The sequence below is a fragment of the Hypanus sabinus genome, chromosome 13 (genome assembly GCF_030144855.1).
Source record: "Hypanus sabinus isolate sHypSab1 chromosome 13, sHypSab1.hap1, whole genome shotgun sequence".
Lineage (NCBI taxonomy): Eukaryota > Metazoa > Chordata > Chondrichthyes > Myliobatiformes > Dasyatidae > Hypanus > Hypanus sabinus.
In genome coordinates, this window is record NC_082718.1 from 58,953,252 (window position 1) to 58,978,624 (window position 25,373).

A 25,373-nucleotide genomic window follows, 5' to 3' on the forward strand; every position below is an offset into this window, starting at 1 on the left:
GCTTATAGACTATAGTTAATTAACTATGGCTCCATCTTCAATACTATAATGGCAAGCAAACTCATCACTAAACTATAAACCCTGGGAGTCAACGTTTCCCTCTGCAACTGGATCCTTGCTTTCCTGACCAACAGACCACAATAGGTAAGGATAGGCAGCAACACTTCCACCAAGATTATTCTCAACACTGGTGCTCCGTTACATTGCGTCCTCAGCCCCCTACTCTACTCCTATTCACTCATGATTGTGTGGCCAGATTGTAGAACGTAGAAGATAAAGTAGTACAATATTGTGCCCTAGATAAAACTGATACACAAAAAATCTAATAACAACACAAAATGCTGGCAGAACTCAGCAGGCCATCTATGGGAGGAGGTAGTGACGACGTTTCAGGCTGAAACCCTCCTGATGAATGATATAAGGTGTTGTTCCTCCAGCCTGAGTGTGGCTTCATCTTGACAGTAGAGGAGGCCATGGATAGACATATCAGAATAGAAATGGGACATGGAATTAAAATGTGTGGCCACTGGGAGATCCTGCTTTCTCTGGCGGACAGAGTGTAGGTGTTCAGCAAAATGGTCTCCCAGTCTGCGTCAGGTCTCATCAATATATAAAAGGCCACACCGGGAGCACCGGACGCAGTATACCACACCAGCCAACTCACAGGTGAAGTGTCGCCTCAACTGGAAGAACTGTCTGGGGCCCTGAATGGTAGTGAGGGAGGAAGTGTAAGGGCAGGTGTAGCACTTGTTCCGCTTGCAAGGATAAGTGCCAGGAGGGATATCGGTGGGAAGGGATGGCGGGGACCAGTGGACAAGGGAGTAGTGTAGGGAGCGACCCCTGTGGAAAGCAGAAAGGGGGGAAGGGAAAGATGTGCTTGGTAGTGGGATCCCGTTGGAGGTGGCAGAAGTTACGGAGAATTATACATTGGATCCGGAGGCTGGTAGGGTGGTAGGTGAGGACAAGGGGGACCCTAACCCGAGTGAGGTGGTGGGCGGATGGGGTGAGGGCAGATGTGTGGGAAATGGGAGAGATGAGTTTGAGAGCAGAGTTGACAGTGGAAGAAGTGAAGTCCCTTTGTTTAAAAAAGGAGGACAACTCCTTCATCCTGGAATGAAAAGCAAATGGGCGGAGATGGAGGAATTGTGAGAAGGGGATAGCATTTTTGCAAGAGACAGGGTGGGAAGAGGAATAGTCCAGGTAGCTGTGAGAGTTTGTAGGCTTATAGTAGATATCAGTAGATAAGCCGTCTCCAGAGATGGAGACAGAAAGATCAAGAAAGGGGAGGGAGGTGTCAGAAACAGACCAGGTAAATTTGAGGGCAGGGTGAAAGTTGGAGGCAAAGTTGATGAAGTCAACAAGCTCAGCATGCGTGCAGGAGGCAACACCAATGCAGTCGTTGATGTAGCGAAGGAAAAGAGGGGGACAGATACCCGTATAGGCTTGGAACATGGACTGTTCCACAAAGCCAACAAAAAGGCAGGCATAACTGGGACCCATACGGGTGCCCATGGCTACACCTTTGGAAGTGGGAGAAGCCAAAGGAAAAATTATTGAGAGTAAGAACTAATTCTGCTAGATGGAGGAGAGTGGTGGGAGAGGGGAATTGGTTAGGTCTGGAATCCAAAAAGAAACGGAGAGCTATGAGACCTTCCTGGTGGGGGATGGGGGTATATAGGGACTGGATGTCCATGGTGAAAATAAGGCCGTGGGGGGCAGGGAACTTAAAATCATTGAAAAAATTCAAAGCCTGAGAAGTGTCACGAACATAGGTGGGAAGGGATTGAACAAGGGGGGATAAAACAGTGTCAAGGTATGCAGAAATGAGTTCGGTGGGGCAGGAGCAAGCTGAGACAATGCGTCTACCTAGACAGGCAGGTTTGTGGATCTTGGGTAGGAGGTAGAAAACGGGAAGTGCGGGGTGTGGGAACTATGAGGTTGGTGGCAGTGTATGGGAGATCCCCAGAGCTGATAAGGTTGGTGATGGTATAGGAGACAGTGGCCTGGTGCTTCTTAGTGGGGTCATGATCAAGGGGTAAATAAGAGGAAATATCAGAGAGTTACTGCTGTGCCTCGGCCAGGAAGAGGTCAGTTCGCCAGACTACATCAACACCATCAACACAGGTTCCAACGATCATGGATTGGCCCCGGCCGTCGATCTCGACTGCCCCAGCAACCCAAGGCATATTCTCAACCCGGACTCCAGCATCATCAACACGTGTTCCAACAACCATGGACAGCTTCAAAGCAATTGCGCAACCACCGACTGCGACTCCAGCCTTGAACTCCAGGCCGGGTCTTCACAGGCTGCGATTGTGACTCCCGTCTCCCCTTCCCCCACCACCACTCTGCAATTCCCTCTCCCTCAGATCCTATCGTCAGCTCCTGGGCCCTCAGAGGCTCCATCTTCCTCTCACCCCAACCCTCCCCTCTCCACCGATACTACCAGCCTCCCTCCCCCCTCTGATCCCATCTCTCATCTGTGCCGGGTCTTTACCATTCCCTCCGACCTTCAACTCTCTGAGGCAGAACGCTCTGTCCTCAGTAAGACCCTCATCTTTGTCCCCCTTCGCCCACACCTCAGCAAGTTCTGTGTACGCCATGATGCTGAACTCTTCTTCCATTGGCTCCGTCTGCGAGCTTACTTATTTGGCAAGGACTCTTCTACCCCCACCAATGACCCCTTCTCCCATCTTCAACCCTCCTCCTCTTCATGGACACCCCGCTCTGGTCTACTGCCTGCTCTGAATCTCTTTGTTGCTAATTGCCGACGGGACATCAACCGTCTCGACTTCACCACACCATGTTCCAATTCCAACCTCTCTCCCTCCGAACGCTCTGCTCTCCGCTCCCTCCGCACTAATCCCAACCTTACTATAAAACCTGCTGATAAGGGGGGAGCTGTTGTAAAGCTCCTCCCCCTTTCTTTCTCCCTAGGCCTCCCATCCCATGATCCTTTCCCTTCTCTAGCTCTGTATCCCTTTTGCCAGTCACCTTTCTGGCTCTCAGCTTCACCCTGCCCCCTCTGGTCTTATCCTATCATTTTGCATTTCCTCTCCCCCTCCTACTTTCAAATCTCTTACTAACTTTCCTTTCAGTTAGTCCTGACGAAGGGTCTCAGTCCAAAACGTCGACGGAACTTCTCCCTATAGATGCTGCCTGGCCTGCTGCGCTCCACCAGCATTTTGTGTGTGTTGCTTGAATTTCCAGCATCTGCAGATTTCCTCGTGTTTGGATGCATAACAGCCTGGTATGGCAACTGCTCGGCACATGACACCAAGCAACTGCAGAGTTATGGATAAAGCTCAGCACATCACCAAAACAATACTCCCCTCCTTGAACCCTGCCTATACTTTTTGCAACAGCATAATCAAAAACACAAACCACCCTGAACATTCTCCCTCCTCCCATCGGGCAGAAGATATAAAAACTTGAAAGCAGGTATCACCAGGCTGAAGGACAGCTTCTACCGCTGTTATAAAACTATTGAACCTAGTGCGTTAAGATGGACTCTTGACCTTTCAATCTACTTCGACTTGATCTTGCACCTTACGGCTTATCTGCACCGTACTTTCTCCGTAACTGTCACACTCCATTCTTGCTTTACCTTGTTCTACCTTAACGCACCGTGTAATGATTTGATCTGCATGAACAGCATACCATACAATTTCTCGCTACATGTGACAATAATATAGTTCCAATTCCAAGTTACGAATTGTTTGGAAGTTGAGACAAAGTTGTATAGTACAGAGAAATAAACCGTTGGTGAAAGTCAGTGTTAATTAACAGAGCGACGTTGCAATGGCCCCCAGCCCCTCTTCTCTGATCCAACTCCTTGTACTCTGGTCCTTGCCCTAGCTCCCTGTCCAATATCCCTCAATGACCCCAAACTTTTGCTCCAACGGCCGTCCCACTTCTTCTTCCTCCAACCGTCTACCATTAGATAGCTCTTTTCCCCTTTCTCTTTCCTTGCTCCTTCTCCTTTCCTTTGCCTCAGCCCCCAGAACAGACTCACCATCTTTCCACCTCCGCCAGGCTTTATTTACCCGCTCGGCCTCCGTTGCCGGGCAACGTTGGGAGCGTACAGCGCAGGCGCGCCCAGTGGCCCGAACTGCAGCTGTTTGCGACTAACCGCTTTACGGCTCCGGTGTACTTGGAGGGCAGTGGCGGTGATACATCTCGGTAGGTGTTCAGGGAGAGAGCTGTGGTCCGGCGGAGGGAGGGAGGTCATTGTGGAGCGAGGGGGTGTTGTAGTGCGGGAGTGGCGGTGGAGAGATGGAACGGCTTCGGGCTACGACCGCCGAGCTATCCCGAGCAGTCCTTGTTTGCGGAGGGCGGTGTTGGGTCTCAGTATCTGAACAAAACATTTACGATTCAAATAGGAACAGACCATTCACAACAGAAGGAATTCAAGGGACATGGGAATGGGAGACACACGAGATCAAAGATACTTAATCTGGAACAACAGACAAATTGTTGGAGGATCTCAGCAGTCCTGTACACCATGGAAAGCGTACTTTCTGAATGCATGACGGCTTGGTACGGCATCTTTTCGTTACCTATGACTACAATTAACTTTCGCCAGTCACCTTTCCAGCTCTTAGCTTCATCCCACCCCCTCCGGTCTTCTATCATTACAGATCTCCCCCCCCCCCCCGCCCCACTACTGTCAAATCTCTTACTATCTTTCCTTTCAGTTAGTCCTGACGAAGGGTCTCGGCCCGAAACGTCGACAGTGCTTCTCCCTATAGATGCTGCCTGGCCTGCTGTGTCCCACCAGCATTTTGTGTGTGTTCTCCCCTCAATGGATTCTTGTTTGAATTTCTCTCTGCCTTGGTTCTTCGGTTGTCCATCAAAATTCGATGATGACATCCACTCCTTTAACATCCTTTGATGACTATACAGTCCTGTTCTGGACCCACGAGCTCTATTGCAGGTGGGATATGTATATGTGGTAGTGATGGCAACCATGGCAGCATTTCTCCTGGCTCTCTCCTGCTGTCTTCTGGTTGTTCTTTCCATCTCCAGAATACGAAGCCCATCCCTACACAGCTGTCGCCAAGTGTTACTGTCAGCAGCAACATCCTCCAGGTCCTCAGGTCTGATCTTGCACTTCCTCAAAGCATTCTTCATCTGATCCTTATAGCGCTTTTCCGGCCAAGATGTAGCTGGCCATATAACACTCTGCGGGGTAGCCGACATGGGGGCATCCTTACCACGTGCCCCAGCCACTGCAGCTGACGCTGAGTGATCATGGCCTCAATACTTCTGCAGTTGGTCTTAACAAGTATTTCAGTGTGAGGCATCCACTCATGCCAAGTAATTCCCAGGATGCGCTGAAGGCAGCTTATGTGGAAGCACTCCAAGGATGTGATGTGACAGCTGTAGGTTACCCAAGCTTCACAGCCAGAAAGGAGAGTGGTGACACAGACCGCTTGGTATACAGCGACCTTTGTGGAGGGACGAAGGCTTCTGTTCTGAAAGACTCTATGTCAAAGTCTCCCAAAGGCAGCTGCTGCCTGTTTAATGCGGCTCTGGATGTCGTCGTCAATGCCGCTATCCTCAGAGAGAATGCTCCCCAGATGTTTGAAAGATGGCACTACTGACAGCTTTTCATCACCAACAGTGAAGGCAGGTAGAGTGGGTGGGACACTGGTACTCCATTGGCAAACCACTTCTGTCTTGGTGGTATACCCATCCTGCCATACGCTCTCACCGCCACAGCAAGGAAAATCTGAAAATCCTCCAGAGTATGGGCCACAAGAGCATAGTCGTCTGCATACTGCAGTTCCAGGACCTGCTCTCTACAGAGTTTGGCAGTTACGTGGGGCCTCCTGATGTCAAAGAGATTGCCATCTAATCTGACATCTACTGCCACACCGCTGCTGTCTTCAATCTCATGGAGAAGTTTGGTAACACACAAGAGGAAGATGTTAAAGAGCACACACCCCTGTCTCACCCGTGTGGGTACAAGGAAGGGCTCGGACTCTTGTCCTCCTACGGTCACCCAAGCAGTCATCTCATCATGGAACTGGCGGAGGATGTTAACAAGTTTATTGGGACAGCCAAACCTGAGGAGGATATCCCATAAGAGCTCTCTTTGCACAGTGTCGAATGCTTTGGGGAGGCCGACAAGGGTCATAAACAGGTCCTGACATTGCTCCCGGCACCTTTCCTGAAGCTGCCGGGCTGTGAAGATCATGTCGATTGTGCTCCTGTTCTTCCGAAATCCACACTGTAATTCAGGCGGCATTGACTCGGTGATGTTGCTGTTGAGCCTCTGAAGCATCACCTTAGCCAGGACCGTTCCAGCAACAGAAAGGAGTGAGATGCCCCGACTATTGCCGCAGATGGCCTTGTCACCCTTGTTCTTATAAATGACAACGATGTTTGCATTTCTCCATTGCTGTGGGATGTTCTCATCAGTCCAGGCCTTGGTGATGTACTGGTAGAGGGTGTGCACATACATGCGTACCTCTGCCTTGGTAAAGCAGCCAATATAATCAAGCACCCCAAACCACCCCAAACATTTGCTCTTCCTCCCCTCCTATCAAGTAGAACATACAAAACAACACACACAAAATGCTGCAAGAGCTCATCAGATCAAGCAGCACCAATAGTAATGAATGTTCAATGTTGTGGGTGGAGACCCTTCTTCAGAAACAAAAGTGTGAAAGCATACACCACCAGGTTCAAGGACAGCTTTATCCCACTGTTTAAGGCAATTGAACAGTTCTCTAGTATAATGAACTATTGACCTCACATTTCACCTTGTTATCATCTTCCACCTTATTGTCTACCGTACTGCACTTTCTCTGTAACTGTATCCTGCATTGTTATTGTTTTACCTTGTACTATATCAATGCACTGCTATAATGAATTCACCTGTAAGATGTGTTTTCACTGTTCCTCAATATATGTGGCAATGGTAAACCACTTTACCAAATTAACCATATAACAATTACAGCCTGGGGACAGACCATCTCGGCCCTTCTAGTCCATGCTGAACATTACATCTATCGAGAACAAAAAGTCTGTGAATCCTTCAGCTTAAGAAATCATAGGAAAAGTACAATAACAGATGACCAAAACCAATGCATTCAAATACACACAACTACTCCAGAATCCCAGATCCCCAAATATTTATTTAGTTATTAAAAATGGTGTCAGCAAATATCAAAGTTACCAAGTTATGTATTTTGTGAAATGGTAACTAAAAAAAAATCTGGTGACTTGGATGTCAATATTACAACATCAGTTCCTGAATAATGGATGTCCACTGATCATACAGTGGCATGCAAAAGTTTGGGCACCCCTGGTCAAAGTTTCTTTTACTGTGAATGGCTGAGCGAGTAAAAGATAAACTGATTTCCAAAAGGCGTTAAGTTAAAGATGACACATTTCTTTAATATTTTAAGCAAGAAAACTTGTTTTAGTTCCATCTTTTACAGTATCAAAATAACAAAAGGAAAAGGGCCGGAAGCAAAAGTTTGGGCACCCGGCATGGCAGTACTTAGTACTTTGGCAAGTATCACAGTTTGTAAACGCTTTCTGTAGCCAGCTAAGAGTCTTTCAATTATTGTTTGGGGGATTTTCGCCCATTCTTCCTTGCCAAAGGCTTCAAGTTCTGTGAGATTCTTGGGCCATCTTGCAGGCACTGCTCTTTTGAGGTCTATCCACAGATTCTCAATGATGTTTAGGTCAGAGAACTGTGAGGACAATGGCAAAACCTTCAGCTTGCGCCTCTTGAGATAGTCCATTGTGGATTTTGAGATGTGATTAGGATCGTTATCCTGTTGTAGAAGCCATCCTCTTTTCATCTTCGGCTTTTTTACAGACATGCTTGCTTCCAGAATTTGCTGGTATTTGATTGAATTCATTCTTCCCTCTACCAGTAAATGTTCCCCGTATAACACCAGCCCAAAGCATGATCGATCCACCCCTGTGCTTACCAGTTGGAGAAGTGGTCTTTTCATGAAATTCTGCACCCTTTTTTCTCCATACGTTTGCTCATTGTGGCCAAAAAGTTCTATTCAAAAGGTTCAAAGGAACATCTAAACAAGCCTGATGCATTCTGGAAACAAGTTCTGTGGACTGATGAAGTTAAAATAGAACGTTTTTGCCGCAATGAGCAAAAGGGTGCAGAATTTCATGAAAAGAACCCTGCTCCAACTGTTAAGCACAGGGGTGGATTGATCATGCTTTGGGCTTGTGTTGCAGCCAGTACTATGGGAAACATTTCACTGGTAGAGGGAAGAATGAATTCAATTATATCCCTGGAAGCAAACATCACACCGTCTGTAAAAAAGCTGAAGGTGAAAAGAGGATGGCTTCTACAACGGGATAATGAACCTAAACACACCTCAAATTCCACAATGGACTACCTCAAGAGGCACAAGCTGAAGGTTTTGCCGTGGCCCTCATAGACCTAAACATCATCGAGAATCTATGGATAGAAGAGTAGTGTATGCAAGACTGCCGAAGAATCTCACAGAACTAGAAGTCTTTTGCAAGAAGGAATGGGCGAAAATCCCCCAAACAAGAATTGAAAGACTCTTAGCTGGCTACAAAAAGCATTTACAATCTGTGATACTTGCCAAAGGGGGTGTTACTAAGTACTGACCATGCAGGGTGCCCAAACTTTGGCTTTGGGTCCTTATCCTTTTTTGTTATTTTGAAACAGTAAAAGATCGAAATTAAAAAGTTTTCTTGAATATTGAAATATTGAATAATATTCCCCAGCCCACTCTACGATGTAATCTAACAGTTTTGTTGATAGTCAATATTTATACTGATTGAGAACCCCTTATCCAAAATGCTTGGGACCAGAAGTGTTTTGGATTTTGGATTTTTTCATATTTTAGAATATACAATGAAGGAGCCATCATTTCCAATTGAATTTATGTGCTGTCAGTAAGCAGCCTCACAGTTGTTCGTCAGACATACTGTATGTACTGAACAGTAAAAAAATGTTACAGACCATTAATATGAAAATCCGATGAGTGCAGGGCAATAAAAGTAGCACAGCCGCATCGTGAGAAAACCTGAACCAATTGTTTAACAGCAGGCTTTCAGTCTCCACCTACGATGCCATGTTTTGATTAAAAGATTACAGTGCACTGTATTGTATTTTACTTTATGTTTTATGTAAGGTATAAAAACAATCAGTATTGTAGATTGGTGTGTGTAGCTTGGATTTCCTGCATCTGCAGATTTTTTCTTGTTAGTATTATAAACTTGTTCTAATGTTAGATTTTCATCAGTGACGATATTGGCAAACTTATCAATGAGTTTCTCTGCTGTTTCGCGATCTTTAATTTTTTTTTAGTCTTTAAAGATTTAATGTCATACCTTTTCTTAAATTCCTGCAGTCAGCCTGCTGAGTATTCACAATTATCTTCAATTTTCAGTTCATCGTGATAGATCTTTGCTTGTTTCATGGTCAGCACAACGTTAAGCAGTATATATTCACTCCTACACTCTTTTCAATACATCATCGAGACCTTCGTTTTTCGCTTTATGCAGGTCACATCTCAAAACCATCTTTCTGTCTTTCTTTCTTTTCAAATCTTATTATTATTATCCAAAATTAACAAGAGTACATCGAAGTAGATAACACTTACAATGTCTCAAGGAAAAAAAACATTATTTTAAAGATTGAAAAATTTTGGTGACAAAAAAAAGAGGAAAAAAGCCCTACTAAAGCGAAGTGTGGGAAAAAAACCCATTAGGTGTTCAACCCCAGAGCCATGCATCATACAAAAAGCTTCTGAAGATAAACATTAAACCACCAGCAAGAAAAAAAAGCACCAAAATTTACAAATAGAACGTGGAGGAAATCTATCAATTAACTCAAATGGTAGTAACGAGCAAATGAACCCCATCTTTTCTCAAAATCAAACAGGTTCAAAGGTTCAACTTCTAATTTTCTCCAAACTAAGACGTAGCATCACTTGAGAGAACCAATGTGACAAAAGTGGGAGCCAGCGTATCCTTCCACTTCAACAGGATGGCCCTCCTAGCTATCAATGTAACAAACGCAATAACATGTTGGTCAGACAAAGAAATACCACGGATATTTTGAGGAATAATTCCAGAAAGCAAAAACCATCTGTAATGCATAGAAACCTGCGTGTTGCCTGGGAACCTTCCCGGCAGATATGAAATTTTTCATTTGTAACATCATCAGCGCAAGGAGTTCTCGGATAAGAAGTACTCAACCTGTATTAATACACTCCAAAGGAATTATAAAAGTTGGATTGTTTTATTCTAACAATATACACATACAGAACTCATTTAACATAATATCTCAGTTTTATAAGTGTAGGAGGAGCTAATGAATGCAATTGGCAGAAGGTGTTCAAAAGTGGGTGTTTGTTGGGAAGGAAGATAATAGGACGCTGGAGGGTTGAGAGAGTGGAAAGAGGGTGAGGCACAGGAGCCAAAGACCAGTGAAATGAAAACATTTTACGTGGGTCAAAAGTGACAAATTGCTCAAAAATACTAAGTGTAAAAACATCATAAATTTAGATAAGTTTCATTTTTCACTTAAATAATTTGATAGAAAGTATTTGATTTCTGCCAAATGATAATTTTTTTGCTGTGACTTTGTAATTATATTCTTATTCCTTGCTTGTTTTGAAGATTGGCTGTGAAACTTAATGTGAAGGAGAGCAAAAGATATGCTCCAGTGAGGATAATCCATTGTACATTTCACAGAATAGGACACTTGGTTAAAGAATTTTGGGTCATAATATAAGTTGGTTTTGCAGCACCTTAGCTGGAAAAAGTTCTCAATAACTTATTGGGAGTTAGGGGGGAAGAGAGACATTTTGAAAAATTAAGCTTGCATCCTGCCTTTGTCAACATCCTAAAATCTGTTATCTTTAGGTACAGTCTTGGTCTTAAATAAAAAATAATGAGGAAAACTGTACTTAAGATGAGGACCTGTAAAAGAAGCTGCATTTAATGATGAGTGTTCTTTACAGGCTAGTAAATCAGTTTTGAAATGTAGTCAGTATTACTGTATTCTATGGTAATCACAATTGCCCATCTATGCACTGCAAAATTCCTGAAGGCAACTAGGAGACGAATGACTTTATATGAATTGTAAATGTCTGATAGATAAATATTGTCAGGAAACTTCCAATGTTAAAGCAATAACTTGAGACTTCCGCCGTCAGTGGAGAGTGCAGATTGGACATAATGTTTCACCTAAAAGATGGCCTCTCCAGTTGTGCAACCTGGCAGTGCAGAGTCTATGCTAAAATTCTGGCGTGGGGTTCAAACTAAATTTTCTGATGCAGATATAAGAATGTCTTTTAATATGCCTGAATTTGAGCTTTTGTTTTTGGTTACAGTATCATTGAAAGTTTGGATGAAAAAGCCTTTTAATGAACATGGCAAATCCTCTAAGAAGTGAAGTAATAAAGCTGTACAAAAATGTAAGTTCCCTGGCTTATGTTCTGTAACAACATTTAGCTGTTAATTTACGGTGAGGATTCAGTGTGTAGATGTACTGCTTTAAGATCAAACGTCATGTAGTTCAGCAAGTTTGCAGCTCACTCCTTGATATAAATTAACCAGTTCTTGTCAGCGTTAAAATGGCCGCAAGACTTTCAGTTTTACTCACCTTGGATCAGGCTGAGGAAAGATAAACAATCAGCGCTATTTCGTTTTCTCCAGCAGTATTTGTTCTGCACCATTCCTAGGGACAACTGCTGATGGATAGTTAGACAATGTTGATTGCCTCAGCCTTCTTCCAAAGTGCCTTGGCTTGCTGCTGTTAGTAGTCCTGCACAGAAAGGATAGCTATATTGACAGTTAGCTGACTGGTTGTCAGCAGCTGTGAACTGATTCATCACTGATGAGGAACAAATTTAGTTATTTTCTATAGCAAAATTATCCTGACTTTGAACATTGTGGTTACTGGAAGGATAGTGTCTTGGGCCCAATTATTCCCCCTAGAAGTAGTGTGAAATATTCACTGACAATAGCACAGTGGACTACTCCAAATATGTTCTTAAAGCAACACAGGCCATTTTTGTCTGGTGAAAGACCCCATCTTAAGCTAATAATAGCCTAGTAACATTCACAAAGGCAGTGACATTTTCCATTAAAAGAGAGACTTAAACCTAACCCCAACACTCAGCATTACCTCGGCTGAACTCTTCACCCTTTACATGCCAAGAGTTGTCATCACCCAAAGACCCAGCAGGATCAGCCAATCCATATTGTGGTGATTAGAGCAGCTGACAAGGTATAGTGCTATGAATGACTCACCTTCAGATGTCCAAAAGCTTTTCCAGCAACCACAGTCAACCAGGCAAATAGCCTATGCATTGCTTGTCATCTTTCAAAATTCTATAATTGTGAAATGGTCCCTCCAGTTTAGGTGGTGACAAATAACCCCACTGTTGCCAGGGAAATACCTCAAGATCCTGCAGCTCTTATACAATGATACGCAACAGTGGCACCTTTCAAGTTTAAGACTGAGATCAAACAGAGGAGCCCCAACTCTGTTGTTTTCATTGCAACCATTCTTCACCTCACAGGCCAATACCTCCCACAAAGGGTCTAAATTCTTTGCAGGGGGGCTGTTTAACTTTAAAAAGGTTCAAGGCAAAGTGCAAGGTGTCAACTACTTCCATCATGAGCTCCAGTATGCGGGCGATAACACCATGGTAGCTCACTCTGAGGAGGATCTGCAGTGCATAATGGATGCTTTTGCCGGAGCCTACAAGCTCCTGGGACTTGATCTAAACATCAAGAAAACCCAAATCCTGCAACACCCTGCTCTATATCAAGCTCCTAAACCTCCAACCATCCAAGTTGACAACATCCCTCTGGAAGAACACTAATCATTTCCCAAATCTTGGCAAGCTTCTTTCTTCAAGCGCCAACATTGACCTTGAAGTATATCACAGAATAGGCTTTACAAGTGGAGCTTTTGCCAGGCTGTGAAAGAGGATTATTAAAGATCAGGGTATCAGGATCAACACTAAGCTTCTGGTCTACAAAGCTATAGTTGTCCCCTCTTTGCTATATGGAGTGGAGTCATGGACAACTAAAGCTGGCACATAAAATCCTCAGAAACGTACTGACAAAGATGCCTCCAAATGATTCTGAGAGTTAGCTGAAAGAACAGGCACACTAACTCCAGCATCCTGGAGGAAGCTATTAACTCCATAGCCACAATCATGACTCAACACCAATTGCAATGGGTCAGCCACTTAATCTATATGTCTGACTCCTGCCTCCCTAAACAACTCCTGTTTGGCCAACTCAAGGATGCAAAGTGCACTCCTGGACAGCAGAAAAGGTGGTTCAAAGTCAACACCAAGACCCACCTGAGGAAGTGCCACATCAGCCTGAATGGATGGGAGAAATTAGCACAGCATAGCGAAGGCTGGAGAAGGAATGTCTATGAGGGACTGCACAGCTCGAGGAATACCTCCACTGTCCACTGAGGCTAAGCGGCTTTAACGTAAAGAGAAACTGGGAAAAACCCAACCAGCTACATCCACCACCACTTCAATGACCTACACCTGCCAACACTGCAATGAGACTTGTGGGTCACGGATCGGCCTCTTCAGTCATCTCGAGACCCACAAGTGACCAGATCAACCACCAGGAGGAGAGTCATACGAGTGATCACTGATGATGATGACTGTTTGAAACGGGATAGAGCAGGAAAACCAGGATCTATAGATCATCGGTCATCAGAGTAGGGAAACAATAGTGCCTGTTACAAAGCATATAAAATAGTGCACTTGTGAAATATTAAGGACTATGTGAAATGGATTTATTAATAGATCGTGTTTTACAAACTTACTGGGATTTTTAATAGGAGGTAAATACTTAATAGAGAAGTGAGAACCAGCTGTTAGATTTTCAGTTGATCTTTGATAAAATCGCATATAAGAAGTTAGAATGCAATGTTAAAGCCAGTAGGATTTTATTATACTAACCATGGAAGCACGTGCAGTATAATAGGTATCAAAAATTAGTTGACAGGTTATAGAGAGTAGGATTAAATTAGTTTTTGTGATGTAAGATAGTGACTAGCTAGAAACCACAGGGATCTGAATAACAGAACAACAGAAATGTAGAGACCTATTGGGATCTGCAGATGGGCAATAAGATCTGAATATCCTTGTATATACAAGTAAACGTGCAGATATAGCAAACAGTTAAGGTAAATGGTATGTTAGCCTAAATTCACAAGAGGTTTTGAGTGTAGAAGCAAGAGTAGTAGTGGTGTTTTGCTTGGTGAGAGTGCACATTAGATATTGTATAAAGTTTTGATCTACTTACCTAAGAGTCTCAATTTCAAAGAGCGCATCAAAGATTTGCCAGACTGATTGCTCGTATTGCAGAACTGTGCTATGAGAAGAGTATGAGTCAACTGGGCTTTTATTCACAGGAGATTATAAGAGTGAGGAGATCAGTAGTTTACATGGGAATACCATTATATTTAAGTTTGCTTTCAAATGACACACCACCCTATATTCCTTCATCATCAACATATCAACATTGTAGTTACCCAAACAATTCATTGCAATAACATTATTAGATAGATTGCAGTGGAATTGGAGAAAATATATTGCAAACAGTAAAGGACTCAGTAGTAATCTATGCAGCACACAACTGGTCATAAGCTTCCAATCTGAAAGGCAACCCTATGCCTTATACCATAAAACCAATTTTTTCATGTCTAATTTGCTAACTCATCATGGATCACATGCGAGTTAACCTTCCAAACCAGCCTATTGTGCAGAACCTTGTCAAGGGCCTTGCCCAGGTAGTCAGCTTCTACTGCCCTGCCCCCACCACCCTCTGGTTATCTCTTCAAAATAATTTGATCAAATTCAGGTAACATGATTTTGCATGAACAAAGCTTTAATCAGTGCTTGCCTTTTCAAATGCAAATAAATCCTGTCCCTCAGGATTCCTTGCTGTCCTTCATAAATAAAGGCACATTACCTGTCTTCCAGTGTTCTGATACCTCACTTACAGCTAATGATGTTAAAAATTCTATACCAAGCCCTAGCAATCTCTTCCTTTACCTGCCATAACTTCTTAAGATATATAGTTCTGGACAGGCCTGAGGGTCTTATCTATCTTTATGTATTTCAGAACCTCCAACAGGTCCTCCTTCAAATCTTAATATACTCCTTAATATCACTTGGCGCTCGCTCAAATTCATTAGTTTTCATGTCCTCCTCAATTGTCAATACTGACAAATAGTCTTTGTTTAAGAATTCATCTATTTCCCATAGCTCCACACATAGGTAACCACATTGATTCTTAAGGGAGCCTACTCTCTAGCCAGTTACCCTTTTACTCTTAGTATACTCATGGAATATTTTAGAATTCTCCTTTATCTAATCTGGCAGGCTGATTGCAGAAATTTATGAAAAGGCATGGAATTAAATTTTTAAAGCATCTGCTGATCATGAAAATCTAGAACCAGAGCAAGTCTATAATGCTGATTGTTTTTATTCCTTACGTAAAACCTAAAAAAAAGTAAATTGAAGTGCAGTGTACTGTAACCTTTAAATCCAAACACAACCTCATAGGTGGAAATGGAAAGCCTGCCATTGTTTGGTGTTGTTCAACAGCTAATTCAAGTATTCTGATGCTGCAGTGCTGCTTTTGTTACACTGCACACTTTGTATTTTCATTATATTAATGGTATGTAATAAAGTACACATGTAAGGCAAAGACTGCTTACCGTTAGCACATATACTCAGAGTAAGAAGTGATGGTAATCCCAAGCTATCATTATATATTCCAAAATCCGAAAAAATAAAAAATCTCAAACACTTCCGGCCTCAAGCGTTTCGAATAAGCGGTACTCAGCCTGTAGTAGGTTTTACGACTTTGGCTTAATTCAGTCTTGTATAACACTTAATGTCTCCAGATGATATCAGACGCTATGTCCACTATGTCGGAGAGTGGTCCAGTTCTATCCTTAATCTTTCCAAGTACTCACTTTTGATCATCTCTATAGTCCCTCACCAGGACTGCTTGTCCAGGAGAGAATCATGGAAGCATCTTGTTTGAGGAGCACTCAATTTATCTCATTCATTTGCCTTGCGTACTTCTTCTGAGATTGGGTTTGAGGAGATCCAAGAGTGAGGGCAAGGGATGACCCCACATAGCTCGTGAGTTGTTGGTTGTGGAGCGTATTGTATTGCAATATACATGGGAGGAAATTGGCGAGCCTCTGATTCAGTGTCAGTGTAGTGTATTTTTCAGACATTGCTCTCTTGACTCAGGGCAAACCTTTTGCCAAGCTGTACACTGTAGCTGGCTGGTACAGTGCGTCCATTCATTTTCAGCAGTGACTGAAACAGTTCCATAATAAACTGTGTCCACTGTCACTGACTAAGTGTTCTAAAAAACCAATCCAAAGAGGCTTCTCAACACGTCAACAGTGTGTGAGTCTGTAGTGGAGGCTATTGGGAACACTTCTGGCCACTTTGTAGCTGCATCCACTGCTACGAAGAAATTTGTGCCCATGAACAGTCCGGCAAAATCCACATGAATTCTCTGCTAGGGCAATGCAGGCCATTCTCAGCGATGCAAAGGTGCTGCTCTTGGCATCTTCTGTATGTGTTGGCATTCCAAACAGTACATGGCAAGTTGTTCGATCTGCGATGATAGCATACTTGAGGGGTCAGATCATAAGTTATACATCTAAAATTAAGAAGGAATACATGGCAGAAATAGATCAATTAGAAAAAGATATTACGAAGTTAGAAAAAGAATCTCAAAGATATATGACAGAAGAAAAACGAAAACAACTTGTTAATAAAAAATTACAATATAATACACTCCAGACATATCGAACAGAAAAAGTAATTATGAAAACTAAACAGAGATATTATGAATTAGGTGAAAAATCACACAAGATTCTTGCTTGGCAGTTGAAAACAGAACAGGCTTCTAAAACAATAAATGCAATTAGAACAAGTGCAAATAAGATTACTTATAAACCTTTAGAAATTAATGAAACTTTTAAAAAATTTTATACTGAATTATATCAATCAGAATCATAAAATAAGATTGCTGAGATAGATAAATTTTTATCACAAATAACTCTTCCAAAATTAAATTTGGAAGAAAAGAAAGGATTAGATATGCCCTTTACATTAAAAGAGGTTGAAGAAGCTTTAGGATCACTTCAGAGTAATAAATCCCCAGGAGAAGATGGTTTTCCACCTGAATTTTATAAAAAAATTTGAAGATTTACTAATTCCTCCTTTTATGGAATTAATATATCAAGTGGAAAGAATGCACAAACTCCCACAATCTTTTTCGACAGCGGTCATAATTGTATTGCCAAAAAAAGATAGAGATCCTTTAAAACCAACATCATATAGGCCTATTTCTTTGTTGAATACAGATTATAAAATAATAGCAAAAATTTTATCTAATAGAATATCTAAATATTTACCAAAATTAATACATATGGATCAAACAGGCTTTATTAAAAATAGACAATCAACAGATAATATAACTCGGTTACTTAGCATAATTCATTTGGCACAAAAAAGAGAGGAAATGAGTGTGGCAGTTGTCTTGGATGCAGAAAAAGCATTTGATAGATTGGAATGGGATTTTTTATTTAAGGTATTGGAAAAATATGAGTTAGGAAAATCTTTTATAAAATGGATTAAAACCTTAAATATTAATCCTCAAGCTTAAAGTAGTTACAAATGGTCAGATTTCAACACCATTTCGCTTAACAAGGTCAACTAGACAAGGCTGCCCATTATCACCTGCTTTATTTGTATTGGCGATAGAACCATTAACTCAAATAATTAGAACAGATTCAGATATTGTGGGCTTTAGAGTTAACCAAGAAGAATATAAGATTATTTGCTGATGATGTTTTGATTTATTTAACAAACCCATTGCAATCGCTGCAAAAATTATCTTTCAGATTGGAAGAATATGGGAAAATATCAGGGTATAAAGTAAGTTGGGATAAAAGTGAAATTTTACCCCTTACCAAAGGAGATTATAATCAATGTTGATCAGTAACTCAATTTTGATGGCCAATAAATGGGATAAAATATTTAGGTATAAGAGTTGATAATGATGTAAAAAAATTATATAAACAAAACTATTTGCCATTATTAAAAAATATATAAGATCTTGATAAATGGATGATGTTACCAATAACATTAATAGGTAGAGTTAATGCTGTAAAAATGAGTATATTTCCTAGATTGCAATATTTATTCCAAACTTTACCAATACAATTGCCTCAGAAGTTCTTTCAAGAATTGAATAAATATGTGAGGAAATTTCTTTGGAAAGGAAAGATGTCAAGAATACCATTGGAAAAATTTATATGTAAATTTGATTTAGGAGGTTACAACTTCCAAATTTTAAGAATTATTATAAAGCAAATCAACTTAGATTTATTGCATCTTTTTTTGATGAAGAAAAACCAGCATGGATTAGAATAGAATTAGATAAGAAAGGAGAAAACATACCAGAAGATTTTATATATAAATGGGAATCCAAATGGATACAGGGAAAAAAAGAATCTCTTATATTAAGACATTTGATTGATTTATGGAATAAGGTAAATATGGACGATGAGATAAAGAAATCTTTATTAGCAAGAAGAACTTTAATTCAAAATAGGCTTATTCCTTTTACAATGGATAATAAACTTTTACATAATTGGTTTCAAAAGGGGATTAAATAGGTGATTGTTTTGAAGTAGGTATATTGATGTCGTTTGATCAATTAAAAAACAAATATAAAATATCAAATGACACCCTTTTCTGTTATTTTCAATTAAAGGCCTATTTACAAGATAAACTGGGTCAAACAATGTTAATGCCAAAACCTAATGAAATAGAAATATTAATTCAAAAAGAAAAAATTAAAAATTTTACATCTTGTATGTACAATTTGATTCAAAAACAGACAATTAAATCAGGAATTCATAATCAAGACAAAAATGGGAATCTGATTTGAATATTAAAATTGATGGAAAAAACTGGTCAAGATTATGTTTTGATAGTATGATAAATACAATAAATGTCCGACTTAGATGAGTACAATATAATTTTTTGCATCGATTATATATAACACCACAGAAAATAAATAGATTAAATTCAAACATGTCTGACCATTGTTTTCGATGTAATCAAGAAATTGGTACTTCTTTACATTCTACTTGGTCTTGTTTTAAAATTCAACCATTTTGGATAAATCTAAGACTTTTATTGGAACAAATTATTGGAGTACAACTCCCACATAGCCCAATATTATTTTTATTAGGAAACATTGAAGGGACAACACCGAAACTTAAATTGAATAAATATCAGAAAAAATTTATAAAAATTGCATTGGCCGTAGCCAAAAAAGTTATCGCAGTTACTTGGAAATCTGACTTATATTTAACTATGGATCGTTGGAATAATGAAATATATAGCTGTATTTCACTTGAAAAAATTACTTATAATCTAAGAAATGAATATATTTTTGAAAATTTGGCACCCATATCTACAAAAGATAGGACTAAATATATAGGTCCTTTGAAGATAAAATTACAAAGTAATTGGGAAAAATTAAAATTTCAATTATTTTGAACTCCATGGAGCATGGATCGTCTGATATTCAGGCAATCTTCCTCTCTTTTCTTTTTTTTCTCTCTTTAGACAAGGGTTTAAGGGGGGAGGGGGGGTCAATATTATTTTTTTTCATTATTCTAATCTTCTAATATTTCATTTTCTACGTAATTCTCTAAAAATGTAATAAATAAATAAATATTTCAGACACAAAAAGGTTGTTCGATCTGCTAATCAATGCCAGGCCATCAGAAAAAGCTTTGAGCCAATGTTTTCATCTTGATCATGCCTAGATGATCAGCGTGTAGCTCCTCCAGCACTTTAGCTCTCAGCCTGGATGGTAAACAATTCTTATTCCCCATATAAGGCAACCCCCGCCCAGGTCAAGTTCATCCCAGCACTAGTAAAAGTGGGGGAACTTGAATTTCTGCTGCACATTACAGCCATTTTACTTTGGTTTGCAGAACTGGGTGTGGTGTCTCTTCTGGTTTCCCTTTGGTTCATTTCTGTCGTAATAGTGAGACTTTCAATTTGCATCAGGGAGAATACGTCAAGAGGAATGTCCAGTACCTTTCTTAATTCACTTTCCATTTACTCTGTTCAGGGGATGTGGCAGGCAAATAATGATCTTCCAACAAGTTGTAGTAGTCTCAGCCTATCACTGCCCCCACAATGTGACTTGTTGGTTGTATCTCAGTGTTACAAATGGTCATTCAGACAGGAGCTATCTTTTCTCCAGTGTAAGTTCTTAGTTGAATATCTGTAGGTTTTAGTTCAGTATCTTAGAAATGTCATTAAAACACATTTTGGGGATTGACTGAAACAACCAAGCCAATGTCCAGTTACATTTTAATTAATTTGCCATTTATTTCTGCTGTAAGCCATATTGCTTTTCATTCAGACATTTTCACCCTTCCATTTCAAATTAGAAGAATGGTCTCAGCCCAAAACGTCGACCGTTACAGGTAGTCCCTAAGTTACGAACGTTCAACTTACGGACAACTCATACATATGAACCGAGGAAGGAAAACGCTGTCCGCCATTTTAAGTCATTGCTGTTGACTCTGTGTTGAGTGTTTAACTTTGTATTTGACTTAAATTTTTCTTAGTAAGATTCACCCTGACCCTGCCCCCCCCCCCCCCCCCCGCTTTCCGGTTGGCTGGTGGCGCAGTCAGATCAGCACCGGGCTAGAGAATGGAGGTTCCCGAGTTTGATTTAGTGACAGACCGCTCCCATGCCGGGTTGATGTCGATCTATTGACTCCCGTACCATCCGTGCCGGTTTGATGTCAAGCACGCAACTTGACCTCGTAAAAAACACACTGCCACCTCCGTTTAAATTCCCACCTGGAATATTGTGGAGGATCAAATACCCAAACCCAGCACAGCCCCCACTTGTCCCATTTAACCTGTCTCAGTGTGGTGCAGTTTAGGACCCGGGGAATTTAGTGCTGTGGTCCCTAGGACCCAGCAGACCTCGGGAGCCGCTGCTCGCAGTGTTTCTGTTCCATTGACAGGAAGCGATCACGATTGAAAATAAAGTGTAAATAATGAAGTGTTTGGAAAGAGGTGAAACGCCATCAGTCATTGGAAAAACATTAGGCTACAGTCGGTCAACGCTCTCTTTCATTCCTGACTGCAACTCAATTGTATCTCTGGCTGCTGTTTCCATGGGTACAGTGATTTTATCTGCTCTTTTAAATGTGAGTCATGCTTCAGTTAGAAGCAGTTTTGTTAATGTTTTTTTGTAAAATTCCATAAATTAAATGAACTCTCAGTGCATCATTAAGCCCATCACTGAATGTTCGAATAATTTCTTCAATTTAGCCACATAAGCTGAAATTGACTCCCTTCTTTTGGTTCTGCTTTTGAAGCCAAAAGTGTTCTGTAATCAACGATGGTTTTGGTTCTAAATATTCCTGTCTTACGTTCACAATATTGGCAAATCTCATTTCGGCTGGTTTGGTTGGAACAGTTAAACTTCTAAGCAAACTGTATGCCTTTCCACCCAATGCACTCAGCAAAATTGGCATTTTTTTCTCATTAGCTATTTCATTTGCTTCAAAGTATTGCTCAATTCACTCAATACACCATTATCTGTTGTACAATTGAACGCGCCTATCTTTCCAAAGTAGCTGGCCATTTCTGCTTTTTTAATTTATTGTTATCACCTATTACTGTCTGCTTATGAACTGTGGTTGTACTTGTTTGTTAGTTTGTCCATTTTCTACCTTTTTTACTCAAACATCTCTATCCCCTTCCAAATTAAAATGTGCTGCACTTCAACAGGTACTGTATTTAGTTGTCTGGGTTCATTTTAAAACTTCCTTGTTACCACTGTTCTGTTTTGTAAGCCCAGAAACTAATCAAAACAAAAACACAGGATATTGGATAATTGCCTGCTTAGTTTTTCTTTTCCTGTTTTTAGTGAGTTGCTCATATATGACGTGGTGGCATTATGCCATTCAATTACTTATTGTACGTAACCAATAAAGAATTATGTAAACAAAGAATGCTTAAACAATAAATTTATAGTATTACTCAAATATTACTGGAAATAGTAAATGCAATGTTAGTATTCGTTTCAAGAGGACTAGAAGATAAAAGCAAGGATGTAATGCTGAGACTTTATAAGACTTGGACAGACTGCACATGGAGTACTGTAAGCAATTTTAGGCCCTTCATCTATGAAAAATTATGCTGGCATTGGAGAGAGTCCAGAGCAGGTTCACAAGAATTATCCGAGGAATTAAAGGGTTAATATATGGGGAATGTTTGGCTCTGGGCCTGTACTCTGTAGGGTGTAGAAGTATGTGGGTGGGATCTCATTGAAACCTATCTAATGTTGAAAAGCCTAGATAGAGTAGATGTGGAGAGGATGTTTCCTGTAGTGGAGGAGTCTGGGACCAGAGGGCATTGTCTCAGAATAGAAGGACATCCCTTTCAAACAGAGATAAGGAGGAAATTCTTTAGCCAGAGGTAGTTAAACCTGTATTGCCACAGATGGCCAAGTCATTGGTTATATTTAAAATGGAGGTCAACGGATTCTTGATTAGAAAGGGCATCAAAAGTTATGGGGTGAAAGCAGGAGAATGAGGTTGACTAGGATAATAAATATGCCATGATGGAATTACGGAGAGTCTCAATGGGTCAGGTGGCCTAATTTGGCTCTTATCTTGATATCTTGTGGTCTTATCACAGCCCTGGATGTCCTGTCCTTTAACTTAGTACCTAGCTCCCTGAACATACTTTGCAGGATTTTATCACCCTTCCTACCCATATCATTGCTACTGACGTGGACCCCGACCTCCGGCTGGTCATCTTTCCACTTAAGAATGCTACGGACTCAATCCAAGTTGTCCAGGAAGCAGGGTCCTGAGAAATGGTTTATATAATTTGAGATTGCGATCTCACACCAAACACAACGTATATCCTTCACTTTCTTGTAAACTTCACCCGGGTGTAACCAATCTGCCCATAGTCATGTGAATAGAAGTCTTTTACTACTAATTAATTCTCCCACAATTTATCTGGAATAAGGAGCAGAAAGCATTCGGTACATTAATTGAAGGGAAGGTGATCAAAGATCTTTAAGTACATTAAAAGTAAATAAAGTTTTCATCAAGGATTAATTCAATATTTTGCCTTACAGTTGCTGTACCTTGGCAAAGAATACCCAAAAGGAGCAGATTACTTCAGGGATCATCTTAAGAAGACTTTCATGAAAAACAAAGATGTTACAGATCCTGAGAAAATTAAGGAACTAATAGCAAGGGGGCAGTTTGTGATAAAGGAACTTGAAGCTTTGTATTATCTTAGGAAGTACAGAGCAATGAAACAACGCTATGAAGAGAATACTGACTGACTTTATAACACTACTGTTGACTTCCAGAATGTACCGTTGCCACAGCTTTGTGATTCTATGATCAACAGGCATATTACCTGTAATTCACAGATGCACTTGAATCTACTAATCACTTATGGTGTACTTAAGAGCCAAGTAGTGTAAAACTTCGTGATTCAACTAACATCCTTGAAATGGAAGAGTTACATCTGCTCAGTAGCCAGCCAGATCAATGCATTGTAACAAATTGTTACAATTTGAAAATTCAAGCACTATTTTAAAATTAATGGGTTTTTTTGCTGATTGCAACTTATTTTGAATTCTATTGATATCTATAAGGATAAACCACTTTAAAAGTACAATTACTAATAGAACAATATTGAAATTTGCTAAAATCACAAGACACACAGCTGCTGCAGTGCATAGTGTTGTCAGTAAAATGTAGCAATCAGTGGCAACACTTAAAACAGTTTTACTATATTTAACATGCAGCTGATAAACAATTTTTCATTAAAGATTAATGATTAATTTTTATGTATTTGTTTATATTTTATGGATATAGCTGAATAGTGTGGAAGTTACTACACAAATGCAATCTCTTGCTCTGGCAGTTTTGATACTGTAGAAAACTGAGTGGGTTTCGTTGAAGCCTGTGCAGGTTAAAGTTTAAAATAAAAACACTGGAAGAGAAAGGTCTGCTCAGTAGCCAAGTTGACCTCATCAGATCACTGAAGTTCCACTTGGAATACTGGTTCAGCATGTGGGATCTGGTGAATCATTATTTCTATTGGCTACAATTGTTCATATCTGGTCACTTATCACCAAATGTAGAAAATGCAAAGCATGATGAAATAAGCATGTAGCCTCCAATGGTAGAGCCTTCAGGATCTGGGCAGCACCTTGCACTTGTCTGGATTAAATTCTAACTGCCATTTTTCAGCCCTTTTTCCCATCTGGTCCAGATCCCACTGCAAGCCACGATAGTATTCATCACTGTCCACTATACTCCAATCTTAGTGTCGTCCACAAATCTGCTAATCCTTGTCATCCAGATCATTGTTATAGATGACATACAAGCAAGGACCCAACACAGGTCACTGTGGCACTCTACTAGTCACGGGCCTTCAGTCAGAGAGGCAACCATCTACTACCACTCTCTGGCTTCTCCCACAAAGCCAATGTCTAATCCAATTTACTACCTCATCTTGAATGCTGAGGGACTGAACCTTCCTGACCAAACTCCCTTGTGGAACCTTGTCAAATGCTTGTCCATGCAGACAAGATCTACTGCCTTTCCTGGTAACTTCCTCAAAAAACTCTATAAGATTGGTTAAACATGATCTGCCTTGCACAAAGCCATGCTGACTGTCCCTAATCAGTCCATGTCTATCCAAATTCTCATATATTCAGCCTCTTAGAACACCCTCAAATAACCTTCTCATTACTGATGTAAGGCTCGCCACCCTATAATTTCCTGGTTTGCTTATAGAACAGTGGAACAACATGACTACCCTCCAATCCACCAGTACTTCTCCTATCATTAAGGATGATTTAAATATCTCTGCTAGAGCCCCTGCAATTTCTGCACTTGCCTCCCACAGAGTCTGAGGGAAAGCCTTGTCAGGTCCTGGGAATTTATCCACCCTAATTTGCTTCAAGAGAGCAAACACCTCACTTCTGTACACCCTGTGCCTGCTTCCTGAGTAAATACAGATGCAAAAAATCCATTCTAGACTTCCCTCATCTCTTTTAGCTCCACACATAGATTACCTTTCTGATCTCGCAGTGGACCAACTTTGTCCCTTGCAATCCTTTTTCTCTTAATATATCTGTAAAATCAATTAGGATTCTCCTTCACTTTGTTTGCAAGAGCAACCTCGTGCCTTCTTTAGCCCTTCTGATTTCTTTCTTAAGTGCATTTCTTGTAC

General features: G+C 40.7%; 2 protein-coding genes across 6 annotated transcripts in view; one reads left to right on the forward strand and one right to left on the reverse strand.

The window, feature by feature from the left end:
• The window catches only part of dnai7 (dynein axonemal intermediate chain 7), a 108,372-nt gene extending 92,500 nt beyond the window's left edge, over positions 1–15,872 (reverse strand). For 3 of the 5 annotated variants that reach the window (XM_059987693.1, XM_059987692.1, XM_059987689.1), the window contains exon 1: positions 4,016–4,066. In XM_059987693.1, coding sequence (XP_059843676.1) covers positions 4,016–4,018 — 3 coding nt within the window. In that variant the 5' untranslated portion in view covers positions 4,019–4,066. Of the gene's footprint in view, positions 1–4,015; positions 4,093–11,632; positions 11,795–14,316; positions 14,386–15,736 lie in introns of those variants that run through there. The other 2 variants (XM_059987691.1, XM_059987690.1) reach the window with 2 other exon arrangements.
• On the forward strand, positions 4,081–23,979 carry lyrm5a (LYR motif containing 5a). The gene is made up of 3 exons (XM_059987707.1): positions 4,081–4,182; positions 11,361–11,444; positions 23,254–23,979. Exons 2-3 carry the CDS (start codon positions 11,394–11,396, stop codon positions 23,464–23,466), a joined length of 264 nt encoding a protein of 87 aa, XP_059843690.1. The 5' UTR covers positions 4,081–4,182; positions 11,361–11,393; the 3' UTR covers positions 23,467–23,979.
• The last annotated feature ends 1,394 nt before the right edge of the window (positions 23,980–25,373 follow it).

What these genes read in the sequence shown, in the direction of transcription:
- lyrm5a (XM_059987707.1), top strand. Translation starts at nt 11,394, where the DNA reads ATGAACATGGCAAATCCTCTAAGAAGTGAAGTAATAAAGCTGTACAAA. An exon ending in TAATAAAGCTGTACAAAAAT is followed by an intron (nt 11,445 to 23,253) that starts GTAAGTTCCCTG and finishes TTTGCCTTACAG; the next exon opens with TTGCTGTACCTTGGCAAAGA.